This window comes from Lolium rigidum, chromosome 3, assembly GCF_022539505.1.
Source record: "Lolium rigidum isolate FL_2022 chromosome 3, APGP_CSIRO_Lrig_0.1, whole genome shotgun sequence".
In the NCBI taxonomy this organism is placed as follows: domain Eukaryota; kingdom Viridiplantae; phylum Streptophyta; class Magnoliopsida; order Poales; family Poaceae; genus Lolium; species Lolium rigidum.
In genome coordinates, this window is record NC_061510.1 from 357,500,838 (window position 1) to 357,517,232 (window position 16,395).

Sequence of the window (16,395 nt, forward strand, 5' to 3'; positions counted from 1 at the left end):
CTCTGTCATGCGGATGAACAAATCCCGCTATTGATACATACGCCTCCACCCATCCCATCGGAATACCCAACTACACCTTTATGATCAACATGTTACAGTGTGACGGTTGATGCAATCAAAGAAGCCTTCGGTGATAGTGATTAGATATGATCTCACGGCTTAAGGATTATGTCACTACACTTTCATAAACATCGTAATGTTGAACTTTTGTAACTTGATCATGTTACAATACTTATATATTGGGTATGTTTATCATATCATTCTTCCAATGACATGACCCCATTATCAATGTCATGTATGTCCATGTCCGAGAAACCTCATCATCGAATAACCACAATGAGCTAGTCAGCACACATATGCTTATTAGGGACCCCGATTTGTTTACAATACCACACATGTATCAATATTTCCTATTAATACATTTATAGCATGGCATGAAACTGTTATGACCAATTGAGATATAATAATAATTACTCATTATTTGTCTCTAGGGCACTATCTCCAACACCTCGCCTCAACAACATGCCCCACACAACAAAGAATTTATTTGGAACACCTGCATTGAGGTTCGATCTGCAATCCCCATCACCCACACTCCCATGAACCCCTGTGAGATTGAGAGCCAACATGCAAACCCTCCTCGCGTGCAACCACCTATCCATCTAGGAGAGGGCTTTCTCGTTGTCATCATGCTCGCTAAATGTTGCCACCCTGAAGATGGCCATCGCCGCTTGCGGAATTTGAAAGTTGAGGGAAGATCATGGTTTGGAGGGGTTCATGCGTTGCACCCAAGCCCACCGAAACGCCATGTTGATAGGCTCCGATTGGGGATCCCAGCCCCACCATTCTCCTTCTCTGATGCCAACTCCACACAACCTCGCCACCAGATAGTGGCCACCCTTCACGTCCTTCCTTTCTCTCCACACGAATTCTCGAATAATACCTTGGAACGCATCTAGAGTTTTGACGGGCAGATCAAGGGAAAACATAGTGTGGATTGATCCAAATGTCTCCCTCGGTCCAATAAAATATCTCTTAATTTATCAAAATTTGGATGTATCTGGACACCAAATAGATAAAATTATGACGGTTGTGATGAGTAGGAGGAAGTATTACAAATTCTTTACTATGTATCAACCACTTTTCCAAGTGTTCATCCAAGACGATCTTCTGATAGATTTTACAAGTAATGCCCACTTTATACATACTCTCATGTAATACGGAGTACATTACATTTGGTCAGGTCAAATAGATCGATCATTCCAGCCGCAGCTGCTTGATCACCGTATGGCGCAAAAAAGGGTTAACTCGCTTTAGCGTTACTGGAAGTAGAATAAATAACTGAAGTTGCCTGCAGGAGGAGAGGACGAAAGCATTGCCGTGGACCGTGGCTCTCTCTGCCCTAGTGATCTCCAGCCGGCCGGGCATTGACAAGGGGCTGCAGAGCCTTGACGACAATGGTCATGTTGGGCCTGAAATCGGCTTCGTACTGCACACACAGCGCCGCCACCGCAGCGAGCTGAACAGCAGGGATTCAGGTAAAACAGGTATAGAAGATCAGCAAGCGATTCACAGTCGAGTCAATGGCTAGCTGTACCCACCTTGGCCACTGCTTTTGGTGGGTAGTCGTTGTTGAGTTTGGGGTCGATGCATTGCTTGACCTTGTCCTCGCTCAGCCTCGGAGTGGCCTGCATGATCAATGTCATACTCCATCGGATTCGGATAGAATAAGCGTTCAACGAGACAGAACAGAAAAGAGTAAGTGGAGGCAACGTATACCCAGGTGACGAGGCTCTGCTGGCCCTTGGGCATGGTGTGATCGACGGGCTTCCTTCCGGTGAGGAGCTCGAGGAGGACGACCCCGAAGCTGTATACGTCGCTCTTCTGCGTGAGGCACCCCGTCATGGCGTACTCGGGCGCGTGGTAGCCTAAGGTGCCGAGGACCTTGGTGGAGTGGAGCCGCGCGGCGGTGTCGGGTGACTGGTTGGTGAGGTTGAAGTCGGCGATCTTGCCGTCGTGGCCGTCGAAGACGAGCACGTTGCTGGATCGCACGTCGCGGTGGATCACGGACGGCTGCACCTTCTCGTGCAGGTACTCGAGGCCCCTGGCGGCGCCGAGCGCCACCCTGGCGCGCTGGCTCCAGGTGAGCGCCGGCCCCGGCTCGGCGCCCTGCACGCCCTTCTTGCCGTGCAGGATGTCGTAGAGGGAGCCGTTAGTGGCGTACTCGTAGAGCACGATGCGGTTGTTGAGCTCCAGGCAATAGCCCAGCATCTGGGTGAAGTGCTCGCTCTTGAGCCTCGACACCACCGACAGCTGCGCGCAGAACTCGGCCTCCAGCTGCTGCCAGCTGGTGGTGGTTGGCGGAAAGACGACTTGAATGTGGCCTACGTGCGGCCTGCGAGCGAGAGCGCGGCGCGTTGCGGGGCACCACATCCAACACGTACGTGCGCCGGGAACACGTACGACTTGAATGTTGCGAGGCAGGAGGGTAAACCCGCGCCGGTGATACTGCACGCATTAATGTTGCGCGTGGTCAATCAATCCGAGGCAGGAACGGGGCTCTTTGGTTCCAACGATGTGTGCTTCCACCGGTGTATAGCGTACGCGCATGTCGGTCGCCCCGCCCGCGCACGGAATGGGTTCGTTCCTTCGCTCGCTGGCCCACGCAAATCCACCTTGCCAAAATCCTGGTCGACACTCCCGTCTTTTTTTCCTTTTCTTTTTTCCTTTTCCTCTCACGCCTCATCATGTATCTACGCGCGCTGGCTGCACAGCCTCCCTACTTCAATGGGAAATGCACACGGGGCAATGGGATGAGACATTAATCTTCCGGGAAATGGATGTGAACATCATTTTCTCAACCCCATCAGAGAGGATTTTGAAGATTTTCCAGCGTGGCACCATGACACTAAAGGGGTTTTCTCTGTAAAGTCTGCTTATAGAGTGTATATGCAGCTCAGGGATGCCCAAGTCAGTTCATCAGCAAAGAGTGTGGAGGAAAAAACTCAATGGTCGATCTGCCTTTTCTGCCCAAGATCAAACAATTCGTTTGAAGATTATCACACAATAGTTTACCCCTCGTGGCAAATATTCATCGGAGAGGTTTGGAGTGTGATACTTTGTGTGTTTGATGCAACAGAACGACAAAAGACGGAGCACAATTGTTTTTAAAATGTAAAGAGATGAAGATGCTTCGGGAGAGCATTTCTTCAGCTTAATTTCATCTCTTTTAAAGTGGCACATGTGCCTAGATCGTGTAATAGCGTGGCTCATACTTTAGCTGCTTATTATGGCTCAAACCAAAGAGTGGTACGGCTTCTGTGGCCTGAACATGTACCTGACTCTGTAAGTGTTTATGTGGCCAGCGAGTCCGCTGAGCCAAGATAATGGAATCGGTGAGTTCCATGTCCAAAAAAAAAAAGGAAACAACAACTAGTACTGAAACAAAATTTGTCATCTTATTCTCCAATCTCCTCGACTTCCACATCACACATATAGCAACGCAAATCTCTCACGATCAATACATACATACATCCAGATTTGCCAAAACTTAATGTTTCTAGGCACCACATTTACACAAATCTAATACTTTGCAGGCTCTTTGCACGTGATGGTTTCCTTTTGCATTCCAGCTTCTTCACACCACCGCCTATTTCGCTCCTCTGCATGTTGAACCTGTAACAAACCGTGGCAAACTATTGTAAATGCTGCTTCTGCTCTACAAGATTAGACCTGACAGTTTGTTTGTGAAAAAAGGACACCATGAATCAAATAACAATTAGCAAAAACACACTTGTCATCTTCAAAACCAGTAGCATATATATAGCAGATACTCTCTTCAGAATCCAAGCTAAAAGAGAAAGCCCCAAAAAAGGATTTGAACACATGAATGGCGCATAGCATCTGCTCAAACACACTAGTGTCTATGTACCCCCGATGCCTTTTCTGCTGAATCAAAGCAAGGACATGCGTAAAGAGTAACCAGCCACCGATGGACGAATTCAGACTTGGAGATAAATCTCATCAACACCTGAATCGGTGGACATAGCAATGATAGCGGTCAAGAACACCGCATCCAAAGGGATAACAAATCAGTGGCAATCAGCAATGATTCTAGCTATCAAACATTCAACTACACCATGAAACTGAGTCTATGATCTATACATAAACGATTGTTTATCTGTACCAACAGCAAATGAAATGTACCAAGTGGGGAGGCATCAAAGTCCTGGGTTTGCAAACTGAGCACTGTTAGTGTCAGATCAAGGAGGAGAAAATAAAGCAGTAAACACAGTAACCCTCTTTATCCCCATAATAATCTGATTCAAATTTACATGAAAATCTTAAGGTAATTGGCTTTATGCATGGCAAGTAGGCGAGTACACTCCATTAGCCAAGACTTTATACATCTAACAAGAGCTGATTGACTAGTGCAAGCAAAAAAATCATGCTAACAGCAGAACCAACAGCACAACACCACCGAAGGGCACAATCACCACCAAGTATCAAATAATTATAACAGAAGCCCTATGCATGTAGAAAATATAAACCTGAAAGAACAAGTGGCTAAACAAAGCAATTAATTATTCAAAGACAAGATTACTTGTCACTCTATATTCATTCAAAACCCAGCAGCACGTTTGAAAAAAACGTGCATGGCAATATATACTAAACTAAAGTAACTCTGAGTGTGAACTGCTCTTCTTTTCAGCACACAAATCCAAAGTAATAGATTGTTAGCAAACCACATTTTAGGCATGCTAAAAAGAGTTGTGAATCGAGGACTGCAAATGGAGGCATTATGCTGACGAAGAAAGCCAAAAAAAAAAGACCCTTTGTTGTCGATGAGGTCCTGACCGGCGGCAGCGACGTAGCAGCAATGGGGCTCAAGGGCAACCTCCTGCAAACAAGAAGTGTAAGCAATAAGACAAAGGATCAACAAGACAAACTAGATACCACAAAAAATGTTGTTATCCTAGTTCGCTTCAAACAGCAGCTTCTAACATGTAACTAAATAATGGAGAAGTTTGCTTTACGTCTCACCATCATTGCAAAAAAGAGGGCAAGAAGCGATATATGGGTCATTCTTTCTCAATGTCCAACTTGGTATATGGAAACTAGCCTGCGACGATTTTGATTTGCTAGCTGCATCTCCTGAAGGATATATCTCCTGAACATTTTCTTATTGAATTGTTTAAGCCCTAACAGCTTTCGGGAATGTTGCCAATACATTCTGAATATGCTACAGAAAAGGAGGCAATTTTATGTAGCACATCAGACCTTACGTACTAATTGCACAGATAAATTAGTGAAGCCTAATGGAGGCCTAATGCTGTTAAACAGGACTCTAATGGAAGAGTAAGCCGCAGCTGCTGATTAACCCCAACGCTGACAGTAGTGTAATTAATCCTAATGCTAACAACACTCTAATTAAGCCAAATGCCAAACAGGACTAATAGATGTCTACTGCGGACGAACAAATGAAAAAAAAAAATCGACCTTTGGACGCGGTGGTGCTTGGGGCCGAACTCCTGTCCTGGGCGACACCTGATGCACCCGGCCTCTGCAGATGCCGCGAGTCCAAGGCCTCCTGCGAAGACGCCGGCCGCCGGAAACTTCAGCGGCGGAGGATTCCGGTGAGGAGCGTCGAAGGAATCGACGGCCAGACGGAGACCACCGAACAACGGCGCCCCTCCTCCACTGGCTCCTCGCAGCGCGTCACGGACGACGGTGCTCCGCGCCCTGTGTCGAAGCCGTAGAGCGTCCTGGCGGCCACTGGCGCCACGCCGGCGTGGAGCACCACCCAACGCCCCCGGCCAAGCTGAGCGATCCGGTCCAGCTAGCTCGACGGCGCCGCGCGCATGGATGCACGCGGAAGCCGGCGAACTAGCCGGCCTAGTCGCCGTTGTCTTGGCCCGTCCCTCTCGTCGGCGAGTCTTGACCGCCGGCGTCGATCCGGTGCGGGGGGTCGAGAGCGGGTTGAACTGCTGGAGGAAGGACGGGGAACGGCAGAGGCCATGAGGGCCGGAGCAAGGGGAAGAAGCGGCGGCGCTGAAGGGGATGGGATGTGGCCGGCGAGGGGACTGGTGGCGCTCGATCTGCGGGAGAAGGGTTCGGTCGGTGGGACGTGGGAGGGGAGGCGTTGGATCTGGGGGTAAAATTGTTCATGCCAGCTTCCGACGGCTCCAAAAGTTGATATGGGCTGAGGCCCACGTTAGGCCGTACCTGCGGTTTTCCTTTCCTTTTTTCCTTTTATTATGTGTGCACCTTAGCTCTTCCCGCATTTTTTTCCTTTCGAGTTTTGGGTTGGTCCTCAATTTGCATGTTGTGTGCTATTATATGCAAAGCAATTAAAGTGGTCTGCATCCATGTATTGATGTATACATCTGAACCCCATGCATGCATTTGTGGATCTTTATAGCAAAAGGCGTCCACCTACTCACTAGCTCATACACATGGAGAGACTCTAGGCACGTATATATATGTGGCAAGGGTGTGTTTGGGTGGGCGAGCGTTCACATCGCCACGCCCCACCTCGTCTCTCACCATCCGTTTGTCGCGAATACACCACTATCAAGATTGGTGTCCGTGTCGAAACCACGACAAGAATCGAGCGAGATCCCATAGGAGGACATACCGAGACCGTCGAGTACAAACGCTTTGGCCTCCGGTGCGAGTGCAAGAGATCCATGTCCACACGAACCTAGAAACCTCAGGGACATAATGTCGCCGAACATCAATCGATGCAGAAGCATCGCAACTACTCCGCCAAGATGTAATTCTAATATGGCTCGACCGAGGAGGCCAATTGTAAGAAAGTCATGAGGGGTCTAATTATTCGGCCGATACCACGACGTCCCACAAGTAGAGACGAAGAAACAACATCCAAAAAAAAAAGGTAGAAGGCTTAGAAACCCTAAGTAGTTACCGCTCCATGTTTGCCTTGGTCGGAGCTCATACTTATGACTCGTATAAAAATACATTTATGGAGAATCTTCGAGACTCGGAATTCCCATCAAGCCACCACAACAACGAGACATCACATGAAACGACAGGTAACAACCATCGTTGCATGGATAAAATGAAAACACGGGACCCTTAAAAGAGTGCCCTATAGCCCTCGAAAGCGTCAAAATGACTTCTCTACAACCATAGTCTTGGGTTTAGAGCTTAAGGTGTAGTGTTTAGGTCGGGCGCATGGGTCTCGCGGAGTCTACCCAATAGTGTTTCGTCGAAAGTGGTTATTCATGTGACTTTACTCAGGTCATACAAACATTATCAAACCCAAAAGAGGTCAACTTCTTAGAAGAAGAGTTGTGTTAGTGGCCGCATTTGCACTATAAGGTGGGTAGTCTTATTTGTGAAGCAACTGCCACTTCAAAGTTGTGTATTGACTTTCATATTTCACCTACTTGTACCCATATTAGGACCTCATGCAAAAGCGGAATGCTTTCCGACACTTCTTCGCACGATTTTAGGTGTAACCATGGTCTGTGTGCCACGTGGCATCCACCCCGTAAATTTCCCCGGAAAGGGATGATTTCATGTGACTTGTATAATAGTTCATATGAACATGACCAAACTAAAAGAGGTTGGGTCGTTACAAGAGTTGGATTGGTAGCCTCAAAGTGAGAGATTTGCATTGTAAGTTTGGAATCTCCATGCGGGATAGTCGTCTTTGTGAAACAAGTGCCATTTCGTAGTTTTGTATTTACCTTTTGTGTTTTAAACACACTTTTATGATCATATTAGGACCCATTTCAAGGTTGGAAGGGTTTCCGACCCTTTCCACGACAATTTGATGAGAAACTCCAATTTGTCAGCCCTACTATGACTACCCCACAACTTTTCCTCGGAAGTGGTGATTCCATGTGACTTAAATCTTTGCTTATTTTATGTTAGGTCATACAAACATGAGCAAACTAATAAAAGAGTTGTGTTGGTGACCTCGAAGTGGGCGTTTTGCATTGTAAGTTCAAACTCTTCATGCGGGATAGTTATGTTTGTGAATGAACTACCACTTCAAAGTTATAAACCAAGTTTTATGTGTTTTATTAGATTTTTTAAAGAGATACCCGCTGCAAGGCGCGGGTAGTACTACTATTGAAATTGAAGTTGCTTTTATAGTGAAGCGGCATGGGACGCGGCACATGCATTGACAGTATTTTTTCTTTTTGAAACGAGGCAAAAGACTTGCCATTTTCATTAATAAAGAAGAAGTACAGAATTTGGCCAGTTTATTAGCGGAAAACCGGCCGAAAACCGAAACAAGTGCCCCATCGACCGTCATGGAGCACGACCGCCGCAGGGACACAGAGCCACTCTGGCAACCCACACAAGATACACAGGCGGCCGAAGCGAGAAGTCATCGTGGTTGGCCTTCAACGTCATCGTCATCACTCTGCAGCGACTCCGACTTCACCGAAGAACCAACCACCAAGACCTCGCCGAAGCGGCACCGTGAAGCTCAAGCCGGCCAACGCCAAACAAGCGACTCCTCGTGAAGCAACAGACAGCTCCGACTCTGAGGACGAGCTCTGAAGAGGATAAGCGCAAGACCTGCACCGAGGAAGATCATCGCCAAAGGGCCACCCTGCAGGTCATCGTACGCTGCACAAATGAAGACTCTCGACAAACCATAGCAGCTCCGACTCCACCGCAAGCGAAGCACAAGACGAAGAAACTCGGACGCTCGCCGAAGCCAAGGTCTTGACGCTACCAAACCATCGCTCAACACCGCCATCGTTGCCACACAAGCCACCACACGGACCTCACACATCGCCGGCCACCCGCCGCGATGCCGTGCGAGTCCAGCCTCAGGAAAGCACGCTGGGGAACAAAGTCTTCAAGACGACGCCCCCAAGAGGGAAGCGACGTGGATCGACGCCGTCGTCCGGCCCTTCACAACACGGCCTAGGCTTTCGCCCGAAAACTATGCTCCGGGAGCGGAGGAGGTCGAAGGCTCCATGAAGGCCCCCAAGAGGATAGCGACATCCGCAGCTGCCGCGCCATCAGCTTTCGCTCGGAGCAGCCGAACCTCCGCACTCCCACGTTGCCGAACGGAGATGAGGGAGACCCACAACGCCGCCGGCCTGCGAACCACCGGCACAAGCACCTCCCACGCGGCGACGACGCCACACCACGTAGGACCACCAACCTCACCGCCGGCGAGGAACCGACGGGCCAAATCGAACCGAGCCCGCCACGGTCAGATCTGGCACCTCGGGAAGCCGCCGCGACGAGCAACCAGCAGCAACCCGCCGACCACCACCCGCAGAGGAAGAAGCAGGGGAGAGGGGCCGCCACCCCGCCCACCCTCGCCAGACTGCAGCGAGGGAGCCGCCGCCGTCGCCGCCACATCCGGGAGGAGCCGGAGCTCCGCCCGCCGTGCTGCTTCGGACCACCGGGGGCGGAGGGGGCCGAGCTAGGCCGCTGCCACGCCGGCCGAGCCGCCGAGGCCGAGCTAGGCCGCCGCCACGCCGGCGAGCCGCCGAGGCCGAGCCATCTCCCACCACCGCGGGCTCCCGCCGCAGACCAAGGCCGTCGCGCGCGAGAGGGACCCCGCCGCCGCCGTCCTCCAGCGCGGGCTTTGCCCGGTGGACTCCTCCGGCGGCGGAGGGAGGGAGCAGGGGAGGGGGGGGGGCGGCGGCGGCGCTAGCTAGGGTTCCCCCGAGCCGCCCAGGGAGGACGACGCGGGGGTCGTGTAGAGCTAGCTGCACAGTTGAGGCACGCAAAGTATGCATTGACAGTAGTAATCTCAGTTGTAATTGAGCGTTGATTACGAGTAGTACTAGTAATCACGCGAGCGGAATCAAATGCTGGTGCCTCCTCGATTCACATGGCAGCCAATCAGTCTCTGATCCAACGCGCCTCATCGGGAAGAAACACGACGCATGTCACAAGAAAATGAAAATACGTACTAGTAGAACGGAAATTCAATTCGGCTCCCGGGTGCGTATGCACCCTCTACCAAAAAATCATATTTTAAAATGTCGAAAAATTTTAACAAAATTTTTTACATGTACATCTTCATAATATATGTTCGTTCGTCAAGTTTCACGAAAAACCAATATTTTATGTGGTCTATATAAAAAAGAGAAAACTTATCTTGTGAAAAGCATTTTTTTTAGCACTGAGTTTTGTATTTTTTACACACGTCACATGATAAGTCGATTTTTTATGAAACAACTTTCTAAGTGTGTAGCACGAGAAGATTTACATGCGAATTTTTGGTTTCAATTTTTTTGAAATTCAAAATATGTGTAAGATGCATTTCAAAATAGAGGGAGTATATGCTCCCATGTTCCAAAACACCACTCCCCTAGTAGAATGGAGAACGAAAATCACTCAACGCCCGACCCCCTTTGGCTCTCCCTCCATTCCCCTTCCTCTCCCTTGATCGCCGCCGCCCCGGCCCCTCTCCGGTCACCGCTGCAGCTCCACTCCCCCACGGCCCCACCTCAGCCGCCCTCCCGCGCCTGCTACCGAACCACCGCATGCCACCGTCGACCACGACGCTCTCCATCCAGAACCCTCACTGGTGGCCGCATCCCCAACCACTGCGAAAAGGAGGAGGACGCGATCTCTTCTCATCGACAATCGCTGGCGCACGGGAGCGCCATCCGCCGGGCTCTGGCCCTCGGCGCCGCGCTCCGGGAAGACGTCCCTCTCCTGGACACGCATCTGACGACCGGCTGCTGCTGCTCACTGGACACCTTCCAGCCGCCTCCACAAGCCGATGAGGTGAGCACGACCATGGCCCGTCCTAGTCCTTTTCTTCGGTGAACAGCAGGAGCTCTGCCTTTGATTCAGGGACACTCACCATGCCTGCGGCAAGACTCCAAGTAACAAGAAGAACTGCAAGTAACAAAACACACAGACGCGGTACAGAAACTAGTCTTCACTTTCCACTCTACGTCCATGGGCCAACTCAAAAAGACCCTCAGTGAGGATCTGCTGCGCCAGGACCTGCGTTGTTATAGCCTTGTTCTGAAAAATTCGTCGGCTTCTCTCCTTCCAGAGCACATATACATGGCCCAGGGTATCTCCTTCTTTTCTCGGAAAAAAAGGACTTTCTCCTCGAAGGTTAATTAGTCCACCATCTGCCAATGTACATGGAGTTGTTTGCCACCTATAAGCAATACGACGAGAAGAGTGCCGGAACTGATTCCACACTTCTTTGACAAAAGAGTGGTGCAAAGAGATGTTTCGAGCTGCCTGCACTTGTCATTGTGAGGCCATCCACTTGCACTTAACCAATCAGCCGTCTAGTTTCTATTTTGCAAAGCAAGCCACACGTAAAACTGCACCTTCCCTTCAGCTCTTGTTTGCCACACATCTTCTGAATCAGGCTTCAAACACCGGCCGTGAAATCGCACTTCATACGCCGAACTGGCCGAGATAAGAGGCATCAGCAGTAGGGTTCCAAGATATGCTGTCAGGCCGTGGCATCACCGGACCCCTGCCAGCCGCCTACACAAGCCGGTGACGTGAGCACAACCATGGCCCGGCCTAGTCCCTTCACCACACAGCCATTCCTCTAGTGCTACTGTAATGCCGCATTTCTCTCTCTCTCTCTCTCTCTCTCTCTCTCTCTCTCTCTCTGCGCATTCCTCTGTGTGTGTGGTGAAAACCTTATCAGAAGCTTGGGACGGACGGATGGTTGTGCTGCCCAAGGCGGTGACCGGCAGGGGCGGGTTCAGAAGGGTCGGCGACATGCTGCTCTATCTGTCGGATGGCAACGAGAACAGCTACCGCTACGGCTGGATGCTTCCTCTCCGTCACCTTGTATTTGTCTGTTGTTAAATATCGCTGAGACGACCCAGTGTGTTGGTTTGTCCGTAGCGACGATGATGGCTAGTTGCCTTTGTTGTATCTTGCTGCCGTATATCTCTGGTGGTTCATCTCCTAGCGTCCTTGGCCTGAATATGATGGTATTTTGTCGTGCACCAGTGTTTAGATAGATACATAGATATGTGCTATTTGCTGGTACTTTTGCTGACCGATGCTTGTACAAGGTGTAGACGGATACATAAATAGGTGTTGTTTGCTGGTGATTTCGCTAACCGGTACTTGTACATTGTGTAGATAAATAATATACGATGATGCTAGGTAGATACACTGTCATTACTAGCTTGCAACTGAGCAAGCAATAATTAGCTCCTTTGTTTTCTCATCGATTCAATATGGTACATACACATGCATACTTGATACATATATGTCTTGATGTGATTTGTTCCTTCTTAATTGTATTCCATTCTTTTTGTTCAGATTATTGAAAACTGGTCATTTAAACTTGTTGTTATAGATGTTTGAAACTTTACATGTGATGCATTCATTCTTTGATCAGCGGTGGTCCTTTCTTCTGTTGGTCACAATTGGTTTTCTTTGGCAAGATCCTTTGTTTTTTGAAATGCGGATTGCTAGTAGCAGTACATAAATGAGCAGATGCTTACGCAACAGTACCACTAAATATACCCATTTATAATAACTAGTAGTACTATCATTTTATTTAAAGCGCCTATTTTCATGCCTTGAGCTGTACACTAACATAAAAGAGCTTTTCCCTGCAGCTAGTGGCTAATTGATGGGAGTGGTCGCCGCAACGAAGACGTTGTGCAGCAGCAGCTGCGCGAGGAGCTGCAGCAGGTCAAGGTTTATTCCTGCCCACCCACGGATCATCTAGGTGCAGCACAGGTTCGGGGAGGCTGCCAACAAGCATCTTATATCAGCGAAAAACTCAAGGTCATCTTGCTTTCATTGAAAATTATCCATGCTTGAAATGTCCATTAATTTTAGGTAGATATGTACCATTTTTTGCTGGCAACCGAACAAGCAATAGTTAGCTCTTTCGTTTCTCATAGAATCAGTATCATGCATACTTGATGCATACATGCACTGTTGTGACTTGATTCTATTAAAATTTATTCTTGTCCAAATTGTTGGATACTCGTCATGTAAAATTGTTGGTACTGATGTTCAACGTTTACATTGTGTGATCTATTCATTCATTCAAATGTATTTGCTACCTTTTCCTTATGTTGGATCCTCACAGCTCTCATGTATTTGCATATGCATCTTTACTGTACATTAATACTCTTCTCAGGTAGTTGGATCAGGTTTACCTTTCTGTAGATGTTATTGTTGTTGTAATGCTTATTTGGAATTACTTGGATTCATGAAAATTTGAGCTTTTTTGCATTGTTACTAACACTGGAATTATGGTATTTTAACAATGCATTGTTACTAACACCAGAATTATGTACGACTCTTTCGAGTCACTTGACTTCATGCAACAGCTGAGTTTTTTTGTGTTCAGGTATTGAACAATGGATTTGTATCACATAATTATATATCATTTCTCCTATATCTATCCCTTATACAAGTATGATCTTGCATATTTCGATCCTGGCAGCTCACTTGTATTGGATGGGCATCTTAGTGTACCTTAATACTCATCAAAGATGATTGGTTCGTGTTGCTCTATTGCAACCATACATTGCTTTCATTTTTGTATGTTTTGCATTTTGATCCAAAGCCAAGTGCAATGGCGTCATTGCTATGTCACTCAGTATTATATTCTTGATGTTTCAGGTTTTGTGACTAGTCTTAATTTTGCATCCCGATGATTTTACAATGCACTTTTCTCATACTGAAGTTCTGTATTGCTGTTTGGCATAGCTTGTATTTGTAACAAATCTGAAATTTTGAGTTTTCGGTTTTCGGCGATGCATTTTAGATCACATAACTGTTCTACGTTTTAGTTTTAATTTATCATATTGCAGCTCTAGCCAACCGAGAAGGACAACATTATTTATGGGTTTTGTCTTGGCTGGGCTGTGGGCAGAATGTTGGCTTGAAGGCTGAATGTTTTTGATAGAAATATCAAATATGTGACTTTCTAATTTACTTGTGGGCTTGATTTGGTTCAGTTAATTAATTTCAATGGAAAACCAGAATTTTATCTAATGTCCTCTTTGACTATGTTGTTTCTCGAAAGTTTTGTTCACTTGGATTTCTGCCAAATGCAGTTTCTTGACAGTGAATCTGGTGAAGGCTACAATATGTCTTGATGTTGGTCCAGTGTGGCAAGCTACATTTTTGTTCGAGGTGCTATCTTCTTATGACAGCTAGATGGAAGAAAAACCTCAGAGCCCGAGATAATTAGCTCATGAGCTTGAGAAATCTTTTCTTGATTCACTAATTCAGCTAGTGATCTCCTGTGAAGTGGGTGATCCACACTAGGCTGTGAACTCTTGAGTTTGTTAATTGCATAACTCTAGGTATGCATTAATGGCTGAACTAGCTTGATACGGGTCTGAAATTTGGCTGTATATTAATGTCACGTCACTTAAATATTGACATAGAACTTGAGTGATGGAACAGAATCAAATTAAATCCTGTTATCAGCAATTGAGCATTTTTGTCTTATGTGCATGTAGTTTGATTATTTTTCTGCCTTATGATTACCGTTAAGGCCTTTCACATAGGCAACCTGTATTTACATGATGGTATTTTTGCTGTTTATAAGATGGCAATTGTGAAAATTGTGAAGCTAGCAATGAAAATTGCTGCATTTTCATGTTTCCATAAATTCTGTTATTCTGGCCAAAACATTCAGAAATGAAACCCTTCTAATAGATATATGTATTTTAAAGGTTTGGATAATAGGTAGCTAGCATAGTCAACGATATGCAAACATTGAGCTACCTTAATAGATGTTATTGTTCTTCATGGTAGGATGCATTCACATAGCTCTGTTACTCATGCTAAATCTTGCTATTTTGACAGAGATGCCTGCATGTTGGTGTTACTTAATTGATTATTCAGATCTCATACTTCCCCCATTATATACTTACTTTCATTTTTCTGCCTTCTCAGATATGTCAGTGACATCTTTTTTCGAGGCGATACCTGTCATCAATTTCGTTGTTAACTTTTGAACACCGACATTCACTCAAGGTCCCTCTCAAATGTTGGACGTGTCAAGGTATACTTGGCTAACGCAATGTACTCATCATTATTGTATCCTTCTGTTTCGTTTGGAAGAGCTAGTTTCAAATGGAAGGATCTTTGTTGTAAGACAGAAGTAATTGAGTTCGCAAACTATTGTTAACTTCTTGAATTTAGTTCCGACAACTCATGTTAATTTGAATGGCTTTAGTTTGTCTTAGTTATTATCTGAGCTTCCATTTGTTGCATATTTCTTTGTAGTTTTGCACACTAACTTAGCAAGCAATTTGAATGTTATTGTAGAACACCCTAGATCGAGAAAACGTTAAAAGGAGTAAATGTGGAAGTTACTCACCGTGGCAATATACGACACAAGTATAGGATATCTGGTTTAACACCTCAGGAGACTCGAGAGCTAACGTATGGAGCTTCCACTTTTCATTGTTGCACTACTGTAATTTCCCTTCTATCTTCCTCTGAAGTCACTCTGAAAATAATGTCCTTTTGGAACTGTTTTCCTGTTGACCAGGGGGGGGGGACAGTGAAGTCTGTTGTCCAATACTTCGAGGAGACATATGGCCTTTCCATCCAGCATAGCTACCTCCTCTGTCTGGAAGTCAGCAATTAGAAGCGTCTGAATTTACCTACCCATGGAGTTATGTTAGTACTAAGAATTTCAAAACTGTTTTATTTTCTTATCAACTTTTGGCACTGAAACCTGCTAATCTATTGTTTCTGGCATGTGCTGAAAAATCTGAATATTTACCCAGGTCTACAAAATATTCTAGGGGCAGAGGTATTCCAAGAGGCTAAACCAGAGTAAGATAAGTGCTCTTTTGGAGGAGACAAGCCAGTACCCCACATGATCAGGAGCATGACCTACTTCAGGTATATCATTTATTCTTGTCACAATGTTGTTGGGGCTCTACCATCCTATGATGTGCAAATAAGCAAGCTCACATGCTTATGCAAAACACATTATTGTTTGTGTGTCTACAGATGGTGAACCAAAACTCTTACCACGACGATCCTTACGCAAAAGAGTTTGGCATCCAGATTAGTGAGCATCTGGCGGCGGTCGAGGCATGGGTTTTGCCTGCTCCCCCGGTAAGTGGGAACCTGAATATTGTTGACACAATGTCTGAAAATTCTCTAACTTGTGCCCTTAGCCCTTCACTACTACTGATCCAACATGTTATGATTAAACATCTCGTATAAGTCGATGTAATGCCTTTAATGACTTCTCCTTTTGTTTATATCCGTGCAGCTTAAGTACAGAGAAACCGGTAGAGAGAGAAGGTTTGCTTGCCTAGATTTGGCCAGTGGAATATGACGAACAAGGTAGTAATACTACATCAAACAGCTACATTGATGCAATAGCCTTGGTAAAGTTATGTCTACATCAAATATATGTCCTCTCTTTGTTTACTGTATCTCAACTTC

At 46.6% G+C, this 16,395-nt stretch overlaps 1 protein-coding gene across 1 annotated transcript; it reads right to left on the minus strand.

Annotated features, from left to right (window-relative positions):
- Nucleotides 1-1,370: 1,370 nt before the first annotated feature.
- Nucleotides 1,371-2,433, minus strand: LOC124697280 (probable protein kinase At2g41970). The gene is made up of 3 exons (XM_047229895.1): nt 1,780-2,433; nt 1,602-1,688; nt 1,371-1,519 (listed from the first exon to the last, which is right to left on the minus strand). Exons 1-3 carry the CDS (start codon nt 2,431-2,433, stop codon nt 1,403-1,405), a joined length of 858 nt encoding a protein of 285 aa, XP_047085851.1. The 3' UTR covers nt 1,371-1,402.
- Nucleotides 2,434-16,395: the final 13,962 nt, after the last annotated feature.

What these genes read in the sequence shown, in the direction of transcription:
- LOC124697280 (XM_047229895.1), bottom strand. Translation starts at nt 2,433, where the DNA reads ATGTGGTGCCCCGCAACGCGCCGCGCTCTCGCTCGCAGGCCGCACGTA. An exon ending in AGCAGAGCCTCGTCACCTGG is followed by an intron (nt 1,689 to 1,779) that starts GTATACGTTGCC and finishes TTGATCATGCAG; the next exon opens with GCCACTCCGAGGCTGAGCGA. An exon ending in CACCAAAAGCAGTGGCCAAG is followed by an intron (nt 1,520 to 1,601) that starts GTGGGTACAGCT and finishes CCTGCTGTTCAG; the next exon opens with CTCGCTGCGGTGGCGGCGCT.